General features: G+C 54.5%; 2 protein-coding genes across 20 annotated transcripts in view; one reads left to right on the forward strand and one right to left on the reverse strand.

Moving 5' to 3' along the window:
- Window positions 1–3028: 3028 nt before the first annotated feature.
- UBE2T (ubiquitin conjugating enzyme E2 T) lies at window positions 3029–7741 on the reverse strand. Of its 8 annotated transcripts, none has more exons than XM_086343058.1 (7): window positions 7689–7741; window positions 6432–6580; window positions 5879–5939; window positions 4440–4545; window positions 4247–4345; window positions 4057–4134; window positions 3029–3378 (listed from the first exon to the last, which is right to left on the reverse strand). In XM_086343058.1, the coding sequence occupies exons 2-7, from the start codon at window positions 6538–6540 to the stop codon at window positions 3253–3255; spliced, it is 579 nt and encodes a 192-aa protein (XP_086199184.1). In that variant the 5' UTR covers window positions 6541–6580; window positions 7689–7741; the 3' UTR covers window positions 3029–3252. The 8 variants fall into 8 exon arrangements, with proteins under 8 accessions (XP_086199184.1, XP_086199182.1, XP_086199189.1 ...); XM_086343056.1 differs by having other exon boundaries at window positions 5879–5948; XM_086343063.1 differs by having other exon boundaries at window positions 6321–6580.
- Window positions 7742–10949: 3208 nt separating this feature from the next.
- The window catches only part of PPP1R12B (protein phosphatase 1 regulatory subunit 12B), a 167377-nt gene continuing 159012 nt past the window's right edge, over window positions 10950–19314 (forward strand). For 10 of the 12 annotated variants that reach the window (XR_015142914.1, XM_086343014.1, XM_086343013.1 and 7 more), the window contains exon 1: window positions 10960–11367. Coding sequence is in view for 10 of the 12 variants with exons in the window: in XM_086343014.1 (XP_086199140.1) it covers window positions 11083–11367 (285 nt within the window). In the remaining 2 variants the exon portion in view is untranslated. Of the gene's footprint in view, window positions 11368–19314 lie in introns of all 12 variants that reach the window. The other 2 variants (XM_086343019.1, XR_015142915.1) reach the window with 2 other exon arrangements.

A 19314-nucleotide genomic window follows, 5' to 3' on the forward strand; every position in this document is an offset into this window, starting at 1 on the left:
GCCTGAGGTCTGGACATTTCTCACTTTAGGGAAAGGAGGGGAGCAGAAGACTGTACCTGGGGCGGGGCTGGCCCACGTAGCCCAGGAGCAGGCGCAGCGGCCGGGGGCAGGGAAAGGCGGGGTGGGGGCAGGGAAAGGCCGGGATCGGGGTGGGGGGGGGTGGTGGTGGGGCGCAGAGGAAGGCTGGAGTGGGGCAGAGAAAGGCCGTGGAGGGCAGGGAAAGGCCGGGGGGTGCGCAGAGGAAGGCTGGAGGGGGGCAGGGAAAGGCCGGGGTTGGGGGCGCAGAGGAAGGCCGGGGGGGCACGGAAAGGCCGGGGGGTGCGCAGAGGAAGGCTGGAGGTGGGCAGGGAAAGGCCAGGGTGGGGGACTCAGAGGAAGGCCGGGGAGGGGTGCCAGGGACTGCCCCATGCTCTACACCCCACGGGCCCTGAACGCACCCCTTACAAGACTTCTGTGAGAATTGGTTTTAGAAAATAGGACTTGGTGCCCCTTTCTCAGAGACGTGGGGAGCAAGTCCATGCGGTGAAGAGGCAGGAGAACCTGCTTTAACCCAGGTCCCCCAGTTCTTGACCAGTAGGTTTGGGGTAGTTTGTACGGTTTCCATCGAGTAGCTATTAGCACCTCACAGACGAGTCCCCGCCCCTCCTAGGGGCCCCCTTCTGCACCCCTGCTGATACCACAAGAGGCCCCCCGTCCTGGGAGCTGGGGTTCAACCATGTTACCCCCCCGAGAACACTGTGGAGCGGGTTGCCCCATGGTCCGTGGGGGGACGGTGAATGGCTCGCAGGCACCAGAGAAACTTCTGCCCTCGGAAGACACGGGGTTCCCAGCTTCCCTGTGGCTCCGAGCTCCTCCCTGCGGTTCTCTGCCTGCAGCCTTCTGCCACAAGCCCGGCCGTCCCTGAGTCCCCGGCCCTGCCCTCCCAGGGGTGCCCGGAGCTGCTGCAGGACAGACAGAGCGTGCAGAGCTCGGGCGGGACTCTGGCCCCCGCCAGCGGGTGGTGCTTCCTGGGCCGGGTCTCCTGGACCTGCGTTCCTGCTCCCCCTGCTCCCCCTCCTTCCCAGGCTGGGTGCGGGGCCTGGCCTTCCTCCCCTGTCTTCTCCTGTCCTCTGCCCGGGTCCCTTTTGCTTGTGCACTCAGAGACGGGGGCCTCCGGTGACTTCCGGCTATGGTATTTCTAGTGAGTAGGGCACAGGCTCTGTAGCCATGACCCAGCCCATGGAGTGGACACACTGGCAGACGGTGCAGGGTGTGAGGTCCACCAAGAAAAGGCCGCATCCCCTTCAGGGGATGCATGAGGCGTCTCGTGTGGAAGCACCGGCAGGGGGGCCGGTGTCAGATGGGTGTGGCCGCGTGGCTGCACGTGGCTTACAGAGGGGCGGGTGTGTGCAGGCGAGGGGGTGAAGCCCACAGCGCTGGTGGGCAGGGGACAGGAGACAGGGCTTTCCTGGGCTCCAGGAGGAGGTACAACCTGGCTTTTATTAATACGTCACCTGAAGACCTTGCTGCTACACGCATTCACTGCGGACGGTCAGGGCTGGAGGCCGGGGGCGAGGCTCCGGCCATGACAGGAGGGCAGCTGACACTCATGGCGGGCCGCTGCGGAGGGCTGTCTGCTCTCCCACGACGACCCCAAGGCCATCTGGCTTCACACCTGACCTGTCCCCCCGTCAGCGTCTCCCGCCACAGGCGCTCACTGTGGACGAGAAGCACGCGGCCCTGACGGCTGCTGGCGGTCCCTCCAGGAGGAACAGTGAGTGCAGCATTTGTGAGTGCGGCCCCAACCCGGCCCGCCCGGCGTCACCAGCCGTTTGGTTCTTACAAATGAAGCTTCCTGGTTGATACCCTAACGGCATCTGGAAGCCCCAGTTTGAGGCACATGTGCCCAAGTAGAGGAAAGCAGATGAGTTCCTGGGTTTGATGAGAGAACGGTAGCTGATTTTGAGAAGTGGTTTCAAGAATTCTGTAGAAGCTGGAAACACATCAAGTGGGGACACGCAGGAAATTCACATTTCGGTTGATGCCGTCGTCTGTTACTGCGCCTGTGTCCTAAGGCAGGCTGCTGTGAGCGCAGGGCGGTTCTGTGGTGGAGGAAGGTAAATGGCTCGAGGGGCCCTCTGTGTGCCCTGAGCCTGGCCTGGCCCGGGACCACCAGGCTCAACATGGCGAGGTATGGAGCCTCCGTGCCTCGGCACCTCATTCCACCTCAGCTGACTTCTGCCCAGGTCTGCCTGCTCCATCGTCTACACAGAACAGTGAGGACGGGCCCAGATCTGCTTGCTCCATCGTCTGAACAGCGAGGACGGTCCTGGGTCCACCTGCTCCATCGTCTGAACAGAACAGTGAGGTCGGGCCCAGGTCCGCCTGCTCCGTCGTCTGAACAGAACAGTGAGGTCGGGCCCGGGTCCGCCTGCTCCGTCGTCTGAACAGAACAGTGAGGACGGGCCCGGGTCTGCTTGCTCTGTCGTCTGAACAGAACAGTGAGGACGGGTCCAGGTCCGCCTGCTCCGTCGTCTACACAGAACAGTGAGGACAGGCCCCAGGGCCCTGTCCAGTCTTGGGCAGGGACTAGAGCTTGGCACCTTAGTACCTGCTGTCAAATGAAGCTGCCAGGGACATGAGGGGCTGTGAAGAGCCATGTGAATCTGTGCGATCATCACCTGACTGCCTCACTAATATCCTATCAGACGCTCGGCACGGAGCAGGTGCTCACTGGATCTGGTGAACACACAGTGCTGCGCTGCAGTATTCTGACCAGCCACGTGAGCCAGAGAGAAGGCTGCCAGCAACACTCAAGGAGGGTGACGACCCTAAGCCCGCACTGCCAGACATCTGAAACCTAGAATTCTGGAAGCATGGCGGGCACCAAATTCTCTCTAAATCTCCTTTAGACACATGTCCATCCTCAGTGTCCTGACTGATGCTGGTTGGTTGGCAAAATAAAGGACTCTTCCAAATATCGTAACACTCCTTCTGAATAGCTCTCTGGCCAGTTTGCTCCCAAACACACATTCAGGATAAACCCATATTCAACATTAAATGACTATTTATTTTTCAGGCTTACGAGTTTTAAAATCAATATGCACAAGGTAAATAAAATAACTCTCAAAGAATCAACGTAAAGCAGAACACGTAAATACACAAGGTCTGTTTCACAAGATACAAAAATGATCACATCATCAAATACAAAGAAAACAGTCCAGAAATGTAGGCCAATTGGACCATCCCGGCAAAGACGGGCCAGGACAATCCCTAAGCGTCAGGGCAAAACCTCTTTCCACCGCTGCTCAGCTGCCCAGCTTTCCTCTTCTGTGCGGCGCTGGGTCCCTCTGAGCCGCCCACCTCGGGGAGGCTGCCAGGCATCCCTTCCTCATCTGTCTGAGAAGGAGCAGGTGGGAAAGCACAGCAGTTCACACCAAACATGTTCACACCAAACACAGTTCACACCGAACACGGTTCACACAGAACATGGTTCACACCGAACACAGTTCACACCGTACTTCTGGGTTCACACCGAACACGGTTCACAGCAAACGTTCTCCTGGGGCCTTGTTGCCTGCCCCCGGACAGACATTCTCTCCAAAGCTGCTCCCATCCCCTGTGCCGTTTATCTGTTAATTCTTCCCCCTACTGACACTAACGGCTACGTGACTCCGTCTCAAGGAGGGGACGGCTCAGCAGACCCACGCGTGCTCAGCATCGTCTCTGCTCCTGAAGTGTCTCCTTTGTTAAGTGAGGTAAACCGGGGGCGTGGCTCCTCCCTCCCTCCATGTCCACTCCCTTCCCTCCCACACCCCTGCCCCTCCCCGAGTCCCGCAGAGGCCCCAGCTGCCTGGTGGTCCTCAGTGGACGGTGGCTCCTAGAAACCCTCGCTCCCACTGGCTGAGCTATCTATCTGCTGAATGATTACAAGGAAGGTTGCAGGCAAAGATCACCCAGCCACCCTTGGGTACAGCATGGACTCAGCACGTGTAATAAAATCTTGTGTGTATACAGACACATTCACGTGTAACACATGAGAGGGAGGAGCAAAGTCAGAGCTGCCAGACACCCCACCTTCTGCCGTGCGTGCTTCTCTGTCCACTGCCTGGCGTTCTTGAGGAAGACTGGCTTGTTGTATTTAAACTCTGAGGACTAAGACGGAAGCGGAGAGTCAATGGAGAGAAACGAGACTTATCAGCTCCAGCCGCCACGCAACCCTCCTGGACAGCGTGTGGGACATGGGGAAAGTGGGCTGGGCACTTACGATGTCAGCCATGAGCGGGTCGTCCGGGTTGGGCTCGGCCATGAGCTGCTGAATGGAAGTCAGCAGGGTTGCGATGTTGAGGGATGGTCTCCAGGCACCCTAGACAGATGGACAGACAGACAGGCAGCAGCTCTAAGAATGTGCTTCTCCAATCACGTGAGGCTAGAGGGTAGACCTTGCCCCTGCCACTCACTTTTGGTGGCAACTTGAGAACATCTAGACAAATCCGTCCCGCAGAGTCGATGTTGGGGTGATAGATCGGAGTCAGAAATCGGATCTGAGGAGGTTCAAATGGGTACCTTTGACAGCACAGGAGAACAGGGAAGTTTCACTAGAATATTGCTTCTGATGTTATGAACAGCTGCTGATGACTAATTAGGACAGCAACCTTTGAGAGACAAACCTTTGTTCTCCCCCAATTTTTATGATGATAATTGACAGTACTGAAAACCCTTTTACCCACCACCTGGATCAAGTCCCTAGCCCTTGAAAAACTTCAGCATGATCTCCTAAGAATAAGGCCCCTCTCCTACAGAGCTGCAAAACTGTCAGTACACCCATGAAAAAAATGCAAAAATTACTCCTCGGTCTCACCTACCACTCAGATTCCCTTAGCCTCGGCTGCAGCGTTTTTACAGATGGGTTTTGAGAACCAGAGTCCAGTTCTGATTTACACCCTGCACCCAGTTACTTTTTCTCTGGTGAGACACAGACCTCGGAAAACCCCTGTGTGTCTCAGAACTGACATCCCTGGGACTACCTGCTTCTCTCGGGACTTGTAACAAACCTGGCCTGTGAACAGGTGTCTACAAACCACAAACTACAACCGCTGCCCCCTGATGAGAGGCTTACAGCACGCCTGCATGAACGGGGCCTCTACACAGAGGCAGAGGGAACGGGGCCACCAGGGACCAGGCAGGGACAGAGAACTGGCGTCACAGGGCTGCGGAGGACTCGTTTGGGAAGATGAAAACGTCCTCGAGATGGTTGTGGTGGGGTGGCTGGATGTACCTCAACGCCTAAAACCATACACTTAGACAGGGTCTAAATGGTCAGTTTATGTGTGTGTTACTGCAATGCTGTGTTACCACAGTGTTATGTGTGTTACCACAGTGTTGTGTGTGTGTGTTACTGCAATGGTGTGTGTGTTACCACAGTGTTATGTGTGTTACCACAGTGTTGTGTGTGTGTTACCGCAATGGTATGTATGTATCACCTCTATGACACGTGTTTGTTACCGCAATGGTATGCGTATGTTACTGCAATGGTGTGTGTGTGTTACTGCAATGGTGTGTTACCGCAAGGGTATGTATGTGTTACCTCAATGACGTGTGTTTGTTACTGCAATGGTATGTGTGTGTTACTGCAATGGTGTGTGTATTACCACAATGTTATGTGTGTGTTAGTGCAACGGTGAGCCCGGGGTGGGGGGAGGTGGTGTTAGATGTGATGTAGCCCAGTTTTAAGAGAAAGAGATTGAACTCCCAAGATAAGGTGCTAGAGGTCACAGGAAGTCCTAATAAGGTTAGGACTAAGATCCAGGTCCTGTAAGTCCTGTGTTCAACACTCTACCACAGTGCTGTCTCCCAGTAACTGGTTTAGCCTGGAAATGTAAATATAATTCACACTGACCTCTCTGGAATGTGAACTTCCAGCTTGAAAACACCTTTTTCATAAGGTGTGTTGGCTCCACCTAGAATCTCTTGAAAGAAAAAGAAACAGTGAAGAGGTGACTGGGTGGCCTGGAGCAGCTCCCCGCCTGGTCCTGACGGAGATGCTGGGTCTGGGACAGCTCTCAGGGTCTGACCAGCCCCCACGTGAGGCGCCAGCCCAGGCTGGTGTCACACAAGGGCTATGTGGGAGATCTGGCCACAGGCCACAGACACCTGCAGCCCTGCTGGGGAGGCCGGCTGCGTTCCGACCACGTGCTGCCCAGTCTGGCCTCACGGATGCGTAAAGGTGACGCATCCGTGGTGCTGAACTGCTTCAGGGCTGATGCCCACGTCTTGTTTAAATCAAGCAGGGGTGGGGGGTGGGGGGGGGTAAAAGGCCAAAGAAGAAACGTCCTGGAGACCTTTTATAAATGTAGCAAACGAGGCAGGCAGATGCACTCGTGCCCTAATTCAGAGGAACACACGGTATTCACGTCTCAGCACAACTGTCGCTCGCCTGGGGTGACACCTACGTGCTCGCAGGTCTTCCATCCGATCCCCATACTGCCAGCACGTGATGCCCGGGGGCGGCTCCGCGGCCAGCAGGCTCAGCTCTCGCTTCAGACGCGATGTTCTCTGCATGACCTCAGGCAGAAGCACTCAGTTCACACTGGCAGGGATCCTGGGGAGAAGAGGGGCGCCCGCAAAGGGTCAGCAGCAGTGAATGTTAGTGCCAGCTCAGTTCACTGAAGGACAGAGACAGCCCTCGTGTCACTTGCTATTCTGAGAAGGGAGTCTTGAGTTTTTCCCCTCGTGCTATCTATTCAAGCAAACACATTTTAAAAATAAAGTATAAAACAATGAAAAGTTTCTACAAACAAAACACTGAAGTTCTAAAGTGAAGTTGCTCAGTTGTGTCCGACTCTGCGGCCCCATGGACTGGAGCCCACCAGGCTCCTCCATCCATGGGATTTTCCAGGCAAGAGTACTGGAGTGGGCTGCCATTTCCTTCTCCAGGGGATCTTCCTGACCCAGAGATGATGGGAACCTACATCTCCTGAATTGGCAGGCGGATTCTTTACCACTGAGCCACCAAGGGAGTCCCAGAATTAGCAATACTCCAGGCAAATTAGTATGTTAAACAGAATTAATTTAACACCACAACAGACATTCATGTAAATTATTCCAAATTTCTTTATATACGTCTTTAGGACCATCATCTCTGGGATCCAGTTATTTCACTAGGTCATTAACTACTTTTATATACTGTGGCGCTCCTAGTAAAGAATCCTCTTGCCAATCCAGGAGTCCCAAGAGACGCTGCTTGGCTCCGTGGGTCGGGAAGATCCCCTGGAGGAGGGCATGGCAACCCACTCCAGTGTTCTTGCCTGGAGAATCCCACATACACAGGAGCCTGGCAGGCTACAGTCCAAGGGGTCGCAAAGACTCAGACACGACTGAGCGACTGAGCTCCATTTATACACTGACCCTTACTGCTTCTCTCAGTAAGCAGGTACTGGGAATCAGGAACAATAAAACAAATATACACAATTAATAAAACGTCGGGTGGGGGGCCGGGAGCAGCAGGTGGGCGTGGCGGCTGGAAAACGGCTGGGGCGGCTGTGGGACGCGGGCCGGGCCGGGGCAGAGCGCCAACCGCGTTGCCAAGACAAGCGGAGCGTCCGTTCTACAACCGACAGTCGGAGAAGAGGAGGCTCCGCAGTCAGGCAGGAAGAAAGCGCCCCCAACCCCACCACGCCGTCCGTGAACGCCCGCCCGCGGCCTCTCACCTGCGCGGTCTCTCCTCGCAGAGCAACCGCCCCGAGCAGCCGGCACCGCGCCTGCGCGAGCCCAGCCACCGCCTTGCCCCGCCTTCCGCCCGGGAGGCTGTGATTGGCCCGGAGCGTCGCCCGGGAGGCGCGCAGCCTCCGATTGGCCGGGCTCCGGCGGGCCCCGCCCACGCCCTTTGAACGCGAGCGCTGCGTGCGGGGACTGTAGAGTCTTTGGCTCGCTGCGTATCTGGAGGAGGCGAGCTGGGAGGAGCCGGGAGCGTCTGTGTGGGAGGGACTGCTGTCCGGCTGTTCGCGCGGTGGGGCTGCCACCTCAGGACCGCCAGACCCGAGAGCCCGAGGAACCGGACGTTCGGAGCCGGGTTCCGACCGGGGGCGCGCGGCGCTGGGGCCGTCCGCCGCGCTCGGGCCGCGCCCGCCATGCCTCCGGCTCAGGCCGCGGGAGGAGCGGCCGGTCCTGCTGAACCTTCCCGCGGGCGGCCCAGTCGGGACTTCTGCTTCCGGCCCAGACCGGCGTTAAGTAGCCGTGGTTCCGGGTGGCCGCGGCGTGAGCGTCCTCTCGGCCCCGCAAGCCCGCGGTGCTCCCGAGGCTTCCCGTGGGCTGTGGGAGCGGGCCCCGCCGGGAGCCGCGAACCACACGGGAATCCCGTTGCTGTCCAGTCAGCTGTGGTCCGCAGTTACTGTCAGCACGCACTCACTGTGGGGACGTGTTTTCCGTCTTAACGCTAGAGTTGGCTGCCTGTCTTACTACTGATACTTTCTATTTTGATCTCTTCATTATGATTCCTTATTTTCCACCTCAACTGTAATTGTGTCGCAATTGCTGTTCTATCTTCGGAACTGAAATTAATTCCTTCCTCCGGTGGTTTTCTGAGAATGTGCTATGCTTGTGCTGTGCTCAGTCGCGTCCGACTCTCTGCGACCCGGTGGACTGTAGCCCTCCAGGCCAGAATACTGGAGTGGGTAGCCGCTCCCTTCTCCAGGAGATCTTCCCAACCCAGGATCGATCCCAGGTCTCCCGCATTGCGGGCTGATTCTTTACTAGTTGAGCCCCCCGGGAAGCCCAAGAATACTGGAGTGGGTAACCTATCCCTTCTCCAGGGGATATTCCCGACCCAGAAATTGAACTGGGTTCTCCTGCATGGCAGGCGGATTCTTTACCAGCTGAGCTACCAGGGAAGCCTGGAAATCTTTAACATGTCCTTTAGACGGTCCAGGCACTATGCTAACCCTGGTGGAAAGGAGAGATGGTATGATGAACCAAGCAAAGACCTGTAGTTTGGGGAACCGAACAGAAAAAACGGGATAACAGGGAAAAGAAAGAGTTCCATGGGCTAAATGTACAGTCTCTATTTGTCCACCAGAGGGAGGTATGTTAACTGGCGAGAACAGAGGCCATGCTGAAAATTTTTCATAAACTGTACAGGTGTCATTGCTTTAAAAAATGGAGTATGGGCTTCCCAGGTGGACCAGTGGTAAGGATTCCACCTGCCAGTTCAGGAAATGCAAGAGACTCGGGTTGGATCCCTGAGTGCGAAGATCCCCTGGAGTAGGAAATGGCTACCCACTCCAGTATTATTGCCTGGAAATTTCCATGGACACAGGAGCCTGGAGGGCTGCAGTCCATGGGGTCACAAAGAGTCGGACACAACTGAGCGCAGGCACGCACACACACACACGTACACACACACACACTAATTTGTGGGAAACGATTGTTTAATAAAAGCTTCCTGATGTGTGTGCATCGTTAACTGGCAGACTCGGTACATTTAGAGGCTCAGGAGTGTGGGGATCGCTTTGTAATGTCACTACGCTGTGCACCAGGAACTGATGTCGTTTATGGCTTAATTATACTTCAACAAACAAAAAATCTTTATAGAGAAAGAGAACAGATGTGTGGTTACCAGATCTGGGGGAATTGGAGGAAGGTGGCCAAGAGGTACCAATTCCAGTTATCAGATAAGTAATTATATAATTGCAGTCCATGGGGTCACAAAGAGTCCTACACCACTGAGTGACTGAGCGCTGCCTGCATGCGTGCGCACACACACGGATATAACGTCCAAGATGATAAATATAATTAACACTGCCCTATGTTATATATGAAAGTTAAAAGAGTAAATCTTGGGAGTTCTCATAACAAAATATATACTGTTTTATTTTTGTATGGGTATGTGATGACCCATGCTTACTGTGGTCATTATGATGTATGTGTCAAGTCATTATGCTGCACACTTTAAACTTACACATGCTGAATGTCAATTATATCTCAATAAAACTGGAAGAAAAAAACGAGAATTATGTTTTACTTATACAGGACTGTCAGGATTTGTTCACTTGTATATAAAGCATCCTTTGCAGAAGGAAATGGCAACCCACTCCAGTATTCTTGCCTGGAGAATCCCAAGGACAGAGGAGCTTGGTGGGCTACAGTCCATGGGTCGCAGAGTCGGACACATCTGAGCGACTTCACTTTCACTTTCATATAAAGTATCAGTATTATTTTCTTTACCATATTTAGGAAATAAGACTATCATGTTTGTTTATGGATAGTAAACAATTGTGTAATTCATTTTCAGAGTTTGAGCAAGTTCCGGGAGTTGGTGATGGACAGGGAGGCCTGGCCTGCCGCAGTCCATGGGGTCGCAAAGAGTTGGACACGACTGAGCAAATGAACTGAACTGAACTTTCAGAGAGCCTCTGTTGGGGGAAGATGTTTCAGGGAAAAACATAAATGACTTAAATTTTGAAAAACTTCTCAAGTCATACACAGATTGTTGATTCCCACTATAAACTGCGAGGATCCTTTCCAGGGTCTTTTCAGGGCTCCTTGTTAACGCGTTCTAAGTTACAACGTTAATAAAACTGGATTTACAACCAGGGCAGGGTTTCGAGAATTTCGAGTACTTTCAGTCCAGTTTTTCTCAATAGAAACCAAGAATAATTACTGACTCTTTTTCCACTTCAAAAGACTGACGTTATAATTAGGAAGCCGAGATTAGCTGGAAGTCAGAACAAGAATAAACTACGGCCTCCAACAAGCGCACGGAGGTGACTCGGGCCGCGGACAGCTCCCGCCTTCAGGGCAGAGGTGACCCCGCGCGTCCGCGGCCAGGCCGGGAGCCTCCCGACCCCGCCTCTTTCCGGATGCATCCAGGGAATTGAAGTTCCGGTCGGTCCCGGGCGCGCCGGGAGTGGTGGAGCGCGCGAGGGGCTCCCACTACAAGTCCCGTGATGCCTCGGGGCGTCGCCGCGCCTGCGTGCTGAGGCTGCGGGGCGTGCGGGCGGCGGAGCAGTAAAGATGGCTGCGCGCCGGACTCCGCCCTCCGCTCCCGGCTGAGGCGCTCGGCGGCGGCGGCGGCGGCGGCGGCGGCGGCCCGGGGCAACGGCGGCAATGGCCGAGCTGGAGCACTTGGGCGGGAAGCGGGCCGAGTCGGCGCGGGCGCGGCGGGCCGAGCAGCTGCGGCGCTGGCGGGGCTCGCCGACTGAGCAGGAGCCCGCTGACCGGCCGGGCGCGGGGCCGCAGGCTCGGCGCGGGGGCCCGCGGGTCCGCTTCGAGGACGGCGCTGTGTTCCTGGCCGCCTGCTCCAGCGGGGACACCGACGAAGTGAGGCGGCTCCTGGCCCGGGGCGCCGACGTGGACACGGCCAACGTGGACGGCCTGACCGCCCTGCACCAGGTGAGTGCGCGGGCCGGGTGGCCGAGCCGGGGTCCGCGCCACCCGGCGGCGTCCAGCGCCCCCGCCCCGTGCGCGCGGTGTCCCCCGGTGCGCGCCCGCGCCGCCCGCCCGGTGCCCTCTCAGAGGCCAGCTGTCCGTGCTCCCGAGAGCGGGGCTGGTCCGCGCCGCGTCCTCGGGTTTGCGAAGGTCCGGGGGCGGCTTCGTGACTCCAGGCCCAGCTCGCGGCAGCGCGACCTCAGGCTCTCCCCGCCGCGTCAGGCGCTTAGGCGGAGAGGCCACCTGCGGGGTCCCCTGGCTCGATGCTTGGGGGGAGCCTGTTTTCTCCCAACCCGACAGCCCTGCGGGAATGACGTGCCCAGGCCGGGCCGCAGCCCGTGGACCACCTGGTGTGCTCGGTACCAGCACCTTCGCTACGCCTATCTTATGCCCCCGTGTTCCGTGTCACTGTCAGGATTAACTCCACCCTCCCTCTCCACGTGGAACTTCATCAGTTATTTCAGGGGGCCGGGAGCTGGACACCCACTCTTAATCCTTCTTGATTTCCTTCTTCTGCTGTCTGTGCAAGTGGGTGCGTTGGCATGAGAATGTGCTTCTAAATAATAACACAAGCCTGCGTCACGCCACTTCTCTGAACACGCTAGCCAGGAGCTTAGCATGGGTCCTCGCAGTGTTTCCAGTCCTTTCTTTCAGAGCAAAGGACCTTCTCTTTACCCTGCTCGTGTCCGTGTTTTCACACTCAGAACGGCGCCCCACCTCAGAGAGCAACCAGTTCAGTTCAGTCGCTCAGTCCTGTCCAACTCTTTGCTACCCCATGGACTGCAGCACACCAGGCCTCCCTGTCCATCATCAACTCCCGGAGTTTACTTAAACTCACGTCCATCAGTTGGTGATGCCATCCAACCATCTTATCCTCTGTTGTCTCCTACTCCTCCCGCCTTCAATCTTTCCCAGCATCAGGGTCTTTTCAAATGAGTCAGCTCTTTGCATCAGGTGGCCAAAGTGCTGGAGTTTCAGCTTCATCGTCAGTCCTTCCAATGAACACCCAGGACTGATCTTCATGATGGACTGGTTGGATCTCCTTGCAGTCCAAGGGACTCTCAAGAGTCTTCTTCAACACCACAGTTTAAAAAACATCAATTCTTTGGTGCTCAGCTTTCTTTATATTCCAGCTCTCACTTCATACATGACTACTGAAAAAGCCATAGCTTTGACTGGATGGACCTTTGTTGACAATGTCTCTGCTTTCTAGTATGCTGTCTAGGTTGATCATAGCTTTTCTTCCAAGGAGCAAGTGTCTTTTAATTTCATGGCTGCAGTCACCATCTGTGATTTTGGAGCCCAAAAAACATTTTTATAATTCTTCGCTGTTTAAAAATTATTTTATGTCTCACTGCATGTGAATCTCAGCAGTGATCCTTTGAGGTAGGTGTTTGTTATTGATATAATAACCGTTTTATAGGTGATGAATCTGAAGCTCAGAAAATTGTTGCTTATATGGGATTAGAAGAGAGAAATTGCCTTTAGGCATGGATTTTTCAGATTTAAACTCCAGAGCCTTATATTTCATCTAGTAAGGAGCTGAGTATGTATAAGATGGACGCTAAGAGGGCCACGTGCATTTTAAATTTCTGAGCTCTTTGAGAGGGTGCGTTTTTACTTTTCAGATGTATTTGGGAGGTCTAGGTTCTGAAAAAAACCTCTTGAAGGGATCCTAGAGGATAGAGAAATAGCCATTTCTAGCGCACGTGTTCTTCATTGAGGCAGTTTTCTGAGTGTAACTCAGTGGCACTGTTTTAGCTGCCTCTGCCCGATGTGTCTGCCTGACCACACACGTTTTAGCAGCGCCGCGAGGCTGCGCCTGGTGGTTCTTCCCACACCAGGAGACCACCTTTCTGACCCCTTTCCCTGAGACTGGGCCTCTTGGAGTCTTTCTTTCCCTGTTAATTACCACCCTAGATTTGACTTGCAGCTTCTCTCAGCTCCTGTGATCTTCACATTCTGTGGTCTCCTAAACTAGGAGAGGGACAGATGGCAGCCATGGCGTCTTCTCTGAAACACCTGCAAGCGCTTTGTGTGTTGCTCCTACTTGCAGAGCTCACGGCGAGTTGAGTTGACCAGGTGTAGTCAGTACTTGACGAATTTCAGCCACTGGCTAAGCTGCTGGAAGATTTGAGGGGAAACAACAGACCATCTCTTTGTTTTGAATCAAGACGGGGCCTTTATTGGCTCAGGAACTCTTCCTAGTCCGTTTCCACAGAGTTACAGTGTGTTTCTCCAAAGCCTGAAGAACTCTTAAGGTACCTAAAAGGGTGCTTTTGAAACGTGGGGCTGGAGCTGCCGGTGGCTGCACGGCCATCAGGTGTCTGCGTGCCTGTCCTTCTGTGAAGCGGAGAGTGGTACGCGCACCTGAATTACTTCGCTGAAATAGCCACTGGCCTGCAAGTGTGGTGTGAATTATCGAGACAATTGCTGCTGGCCATGTTCTGGCCACAGCCTCTGGGCCGGCTGGGAGAAACCCCAGCAGACGTCGCTGGACGATCCCTCTTCCCCCTCAAGGTTACAGTAGGCGTTTTGTGTTTCAGGGCGCGCTGCCTTGACCCTGCTTTTGACTTAGACCGTTCTTTTTTGGCAGCCTTTGCTTCTGCCAGGAGGTGCTTGAATCAAAGATAAGTTCCAGGGCGCCTGCTAATAATGCTTGAAATAGATCCGGATAAGAAGTATCTTGAAGGTTAGCCCTGCTCTGGTGAAAGCCTTGGAAACTGATGCATACCAACTAGACATGGGCAAATAAATTAAGATTTGGTGTGCATGCAGGGTCGTCCATGAAAAGGGTGTTAACTGAGTTTCGTAACCCTCGGAAGAGTGCGCCTGCTCACAGGGGAATTCCCGTTTCGTTTGCGTGTCTGTATTGTTGGGCTTGAAGTGTGGGCTTGTAATTCAGTGTGGGCTGGTAGTTTAAACATTTTCTTTTTATGTGTTTATGTGGTAAGGTTTTTTATTAGCGCCTGTCTCATGTCCTTAGCGTTATGCTCTTGGGTCCTCTGGGGCCGGATACAGGCTCGTAGGCCTGCATCAGCCCATTTACTGGGCTGCTGAGAGGCAGCCACTTGCTTTTGGAAGGATTTTCTGGGCTTTGTCAAAACGGGCGCCTGCGCTTCCCCCAGAACGCACGCTGTGGGCGCTGTGTCTGCGGGTGTGGGGACGACGCTGATGCTGGTCCTCGGGGCTCTGCGCTCAAGACCAGCCTCCATCTGGACCACACCGAGGCGGCTAGGGGACGCTGTGCCTGACGCAGGTTCGGGCGGGCTTCCTGGTGGTCAGAGTCCACGTTTGCGCCTGGGGTTGCCCCAGGCTGGGATTCAACTCCTAGTGGCCTCGGTCATTCTAGAGCTGCCTCAGTCTGCCCCTGTGTCCTGAGGGGAATGGAAAGGGTCTGTTTCCCTGGAAGAGACTAGGCGGGGATAGGTGAGGGAAGGAAGAAAGGCAGAGCGGTTTCTGTTCAGTGAGACAGAAGACAAAGGTGAGAAGCCTTCACTTCGGATCCAGATGGTACGTCTGTGTGCTGATTTGTATGCTAAAGTAAAACGTGTATTCTTTTTTTAAATTGAGGTGTTTAGACACCTCGTGGAAGCCACCCGTGTTTCCATTTTTTAATTTATGGCTGTGCTGGGTCTTCGTTACTGTTCGGGCTTTCTCCAGTTGCAGCAAGCGGGTCCTGCTCTTCATCGCGGTGGTGTCTCCTCTGGGGCCCGGGCTCTAGGGTGCGGGTGCGGGCTCAGTGGTTGGGACCCTGGGCTTGGTTGCCCCGTGGCACGTGGAATCTTCCCCGACCAGGGGTCAAACCCGTGCTCCTGCCTGGGCAGACGGGTTCTTAGCCCCTGGGCCACCGGGGAAGCTTGTAGTTGACATTTAGCACTATTAGCCTCTGCTTCTAGTCGTCACGCAAAGTTAGGGTTTTCCCTCGTGATGAGAACTTTTAAGGTGCACTTTTCTTGCAACTTTCAAACTTGGGTTGCAGTCTTTTTGACCACGATCACTATGCTGTCATTACACCCCCATGACTTATTTTATAACTAGGATAAAAGTTGTCTTCTTTACCTTTTCTCTTTTACTCGAACTTCATTGTTTATTCCTCTTAGAGTTCCACGTGTGAAGTGACTTACCCAGTATACTGGTGAATTCTGCTTGCCTTAGGGCCCAGGGTGATCTGGGAACAAGAGAGTCTGTCGGCGTTTTCATCACCGTGGGTCTGGAGCACGCCTGCTGAGTCATTCTGGTCGCTGACCTCTCAGCCTGCTTCGTAGGAGGCCACCTGGCCTTGCCTTCCCAGTCTTGTCTCCAGTCGTGATGCCATCGTGGACTTCAAAGCCAGATTTGAAAATGAAGCTTGTTTTCATGGTGGTTTATTGGGAGGTGGGAGAGCTGGGGGAGGACAGACACAAGTTGTCTAACCACCACCTTTTATGTGCTCCTTAGCCAAATTTTTGTTCCCCCTGCTTGGAGTCCCGTAAAGGAGCTGTCTACTGTGATGTCGGCTTCAGGATCATCTCTGTATTTTACAGCAGCCAAGCTGTTGTTGTGTGTAGACGAAGCATGGTTCTGTTAAAGGTAGAGGGTTGGCCAGGTGTTTTGGTAAATTAAAGTTCAGTCCTTGCGTGTTTCCATCTTTACAGTGTAAAGTGTGCATGTTTGTGGTCTGTGTGTAGGTGTGTGTTAAACAGACTCTGAGTACGGCAGGCGAACGCTGCAGTGTAGCCACCACCTGCATCACGACCGGGAACCCCCTTGGGCCCCCCGGCCCTCCATCATGTTCCGGCGGGAGTGATGGGCCGAGCGGCAGAGCCTGCGCTGTGGCCTCTGAATCGGGCCGAGTTCGTCGGCGGTGACGCGTGGAGTCCCTGTGTGGTTGCGCGTGTCCGAAGCGTGCTGGTCTTGCGGAGAGGTGTCCCACTGTGCCAACGCACCACAGCTTGTCTGTCCACCAGGTGAAGGACACTTTGATTATTTACAGTTTTGGTAATAATGAATAAAGCCACCATAAACATTGCTTCCATCCTTACCAGTACTTGATGTCATTTTTTAAAAAGCCATGTTAATTATGCGGTGGTGAGTAACTTTCAACGGCAGTCTTAATACTAGTAATAATACTTTGTAATCTTTAATCACGGTGGCAGCAGGGTAGCTGATAGAAGTAGTAACAGTAGCTCCCTGCTGCTGCTGCTGCTAAGTCGCTTCAGTCGTGTCCGACTCTGTGCGACCCCATAGACGGCAGCCCACCAGGCTCTGCTGTCCCTGGGATTCTCCAGGCAAGAACACTGGAGTGGGTTGCCACTTCCTTCTCCAATGCATGAAAGTGAAAAGTGAAAGTGAAGTCGCTCAGTCGTGCCGGACTCCTAGCGACCCCATGGAGTGCAGCCCACCAGGCTCCTCGGTCCATGGTGTTTTCCAGGCAAGAGTACTGGAGTGGGGTGCCATTGTAGCTCCCACTTGGATGGTATTTACTCTGACCCAGGGCCTGTTCTAAGTTCTTCTAATCTGTTAACTCATGAGTATACGAAGAACTCATGAGGTAGGTACTTTATCATTTTCTGGATCCTACAGAGATGGGGAATGGGACGCACTGCCAGGGTTGCACAGGTAACCAGTGGCGAAGTTGGAATTTATTTACGCTGAGGCAGGTGGAGGGTCAAGTCCCTGTGCTTAGCTTTGTGTCGTGAGCCTCTTGCTACACTGTACTGCTCATCATAAAACTGGGTGGAAAACAGGAGAGAAAGGTAGAAACAATTTAAAATCAGGCTCAGTTCAGTTCAGTCGCTCAGTCGTGTTCAACTCTTTCGGCCCTGTGAATCACAGCACGCCAGGCCTCCCTGTCCATCACCAACTCCCGGAGTTCACCCAGACTCATGTCTATCGAGTCAGTGATGCCATCCAGCCATCTCATCCTCTGTCGTCCCCTTCCCCTCCTGCCCGCAATCCCTTCCAGCATCAGTCTTTTCCAGTGAGTCACTTCTTTGCATCAGGTGGCCAAAGTATTAGAGTTTCAGCTTCAGCATCAGTCCTTCCAATGAACACCCAGGACTGGTCTCCCTTAGGATGAACTGGTTGGATCTCCTTGCAGTCCAAGGGACTCTCAAGAGTCTTCTCCAACACCAGGTTCAAAAGCATCACTTCTTCGGTGCCCAGCTTTCTTCACAGTCCAACTCTCACATCCATACGTGACCACTGGAAAAACCAAAGCCTTGACTAGACAGACCTTTGTTGGCAAATTAGGCTGCTCTGAGAGAAATGCCATCTCAGTGTGTTCCCTTCAGGTTTTTTTTTCAATTGTTCTTATATTGAGTTTATATGTGTGAAGGCTGTTATTTATAAAGCGAATTAGTGCCCCATGCTGTGCTTCCTGATTTCCCTTGGTGATCGTTTTCCCGTATCGTTCAGTGGCTTGGAAAGCGCAGGCTTTGCTGTTTGAATGTGGTGCCATCGTTAGCGTGCGCTCTTTATATACTTAACGCGTACAGGTGGCGACAGCACCGACTCCAGTGCTCTTGCCTGGAGAATCCATGGACGGGGGAGCCTGGTGGGCTGCAGGCTGCAGTCGATGGGGTCGCACAGAGTCGGACACGACTGAAGTGATTAGCAGCAGCAGCAGCACGTATTTAGGCGAGAGCTCTTCTGCGATGATTAGCTCGCAGTGCAGCTGCATGCCTGGTGGTACCCTGTGAGCCTGTGCTGATCTCTGCAGCAGTCGCCCGTGTCCACGGCGGGTGCCTGAAGCCACACGTGGCGTTGAGCCCTGCTCGTACTCCAGGTGGGTCCGGGTGCTGACACCCCACAGTAGCCCGTGTCCACGGCGGGTGCCTGAAGCCACACGTGGCGTTGAGCCCTGCTCGTACTCCAGGTGGGTCCGGGTGCTGACACCCCACAGTAGCCGGTCCTCCGGTCCCAGGCTCCGCATCTGCAGAGTCAGCCCCCTGGGTACTGTCTAGCACCGCAGTACATGGAGGAAAGTCGGCTCTGCGTAGACCTGCACAGCTCAAGGGTCCGTGGTACTGTCTTTCCTCCCTGATGGGTGGGCAGCCTGGGCCTGCTGGACAGAGATTTCAGAATGAATGGGGCGGAGTCGGTGGGCTGGGTTGCTCATCAGAACGTTGGTCAATTTAAGACTTGGGAATTGCTCATTTCTGGAATTTCCCGTTTGGTATTTTCTGATGGCAAGTAACTGAAGAAAGTGACACCAGGGTTGGAGCGGGCCTGCTGTGTGTGTGTTGGTAGGAATGGCTTCTGACCACAAGTGACTCAGTCTGGTTTGGAGATGGATAAGTGAAAAAGCAGTTCCTTTTAGAGTGGTGTGCTCTGTGACTCCTTTGCACTTTCATGCATTGGAGAAGGAAATGGCAACCCACTCCAGTGTTCTTGCCTGGAGAATCCCAGGGACAGGGAAGCCTGGTGGGCTGCCGTCTCTGGGGTCGCACAGAGTCGGACACGACTGAATCGACTTAGCAGCAGCAGCAGCTCTGTGACTCACTTCTAAGTGGAGGGACGAGGAAGGCAGTTCAGGGAGACAGGTAGGAAGCAGGTGGCATGTTGTAGGAAGGGGGTGGCATGTTGGCAGCGGGGACGGGGCAGGGCAGCTTCCGAGAGTGTGCAGTCCTTGGTGGAGAGCTTTGGGTTTGGGCAGGAGAGGTGGCACAGCCGAAGCGTCAGCTCTTCGGAGTAGGAAGCTGCAGCTGGATTTCAGAATGAATGAGGATGGAGAGGAAAGAGCCTGCCGAGAGGGCAGAGAAGAGCGTCGTGCAGCCAGCTCCCGCCTGAGGGAGACGCTGCCCTGTTCAGACAGGAGGAGGGCTCAGTCCGGCATGGGGCTCCACTGCTCTGAAGACACCCGAGTAGGAGGATCCTGTCCATGTCCGTGTGACTCGGGGCTGGTCATCACCCCGTCTAGGCTCCAGT

This window comes from Bos grunniens, chromosome 16, assembly GCF_055505025.1.
Source record: "Bos grunniens cultivar Pamir isolate PY7600 chromosome 16, Bosgru_T2T1.0, whole genome shotgun sequence".
Taxonomy (NCBI): Eukaryota; Metazoa; Chordata; class Mammalia; order Artiodactyla; family Bovidae; genus Bos; species Bos grunniens.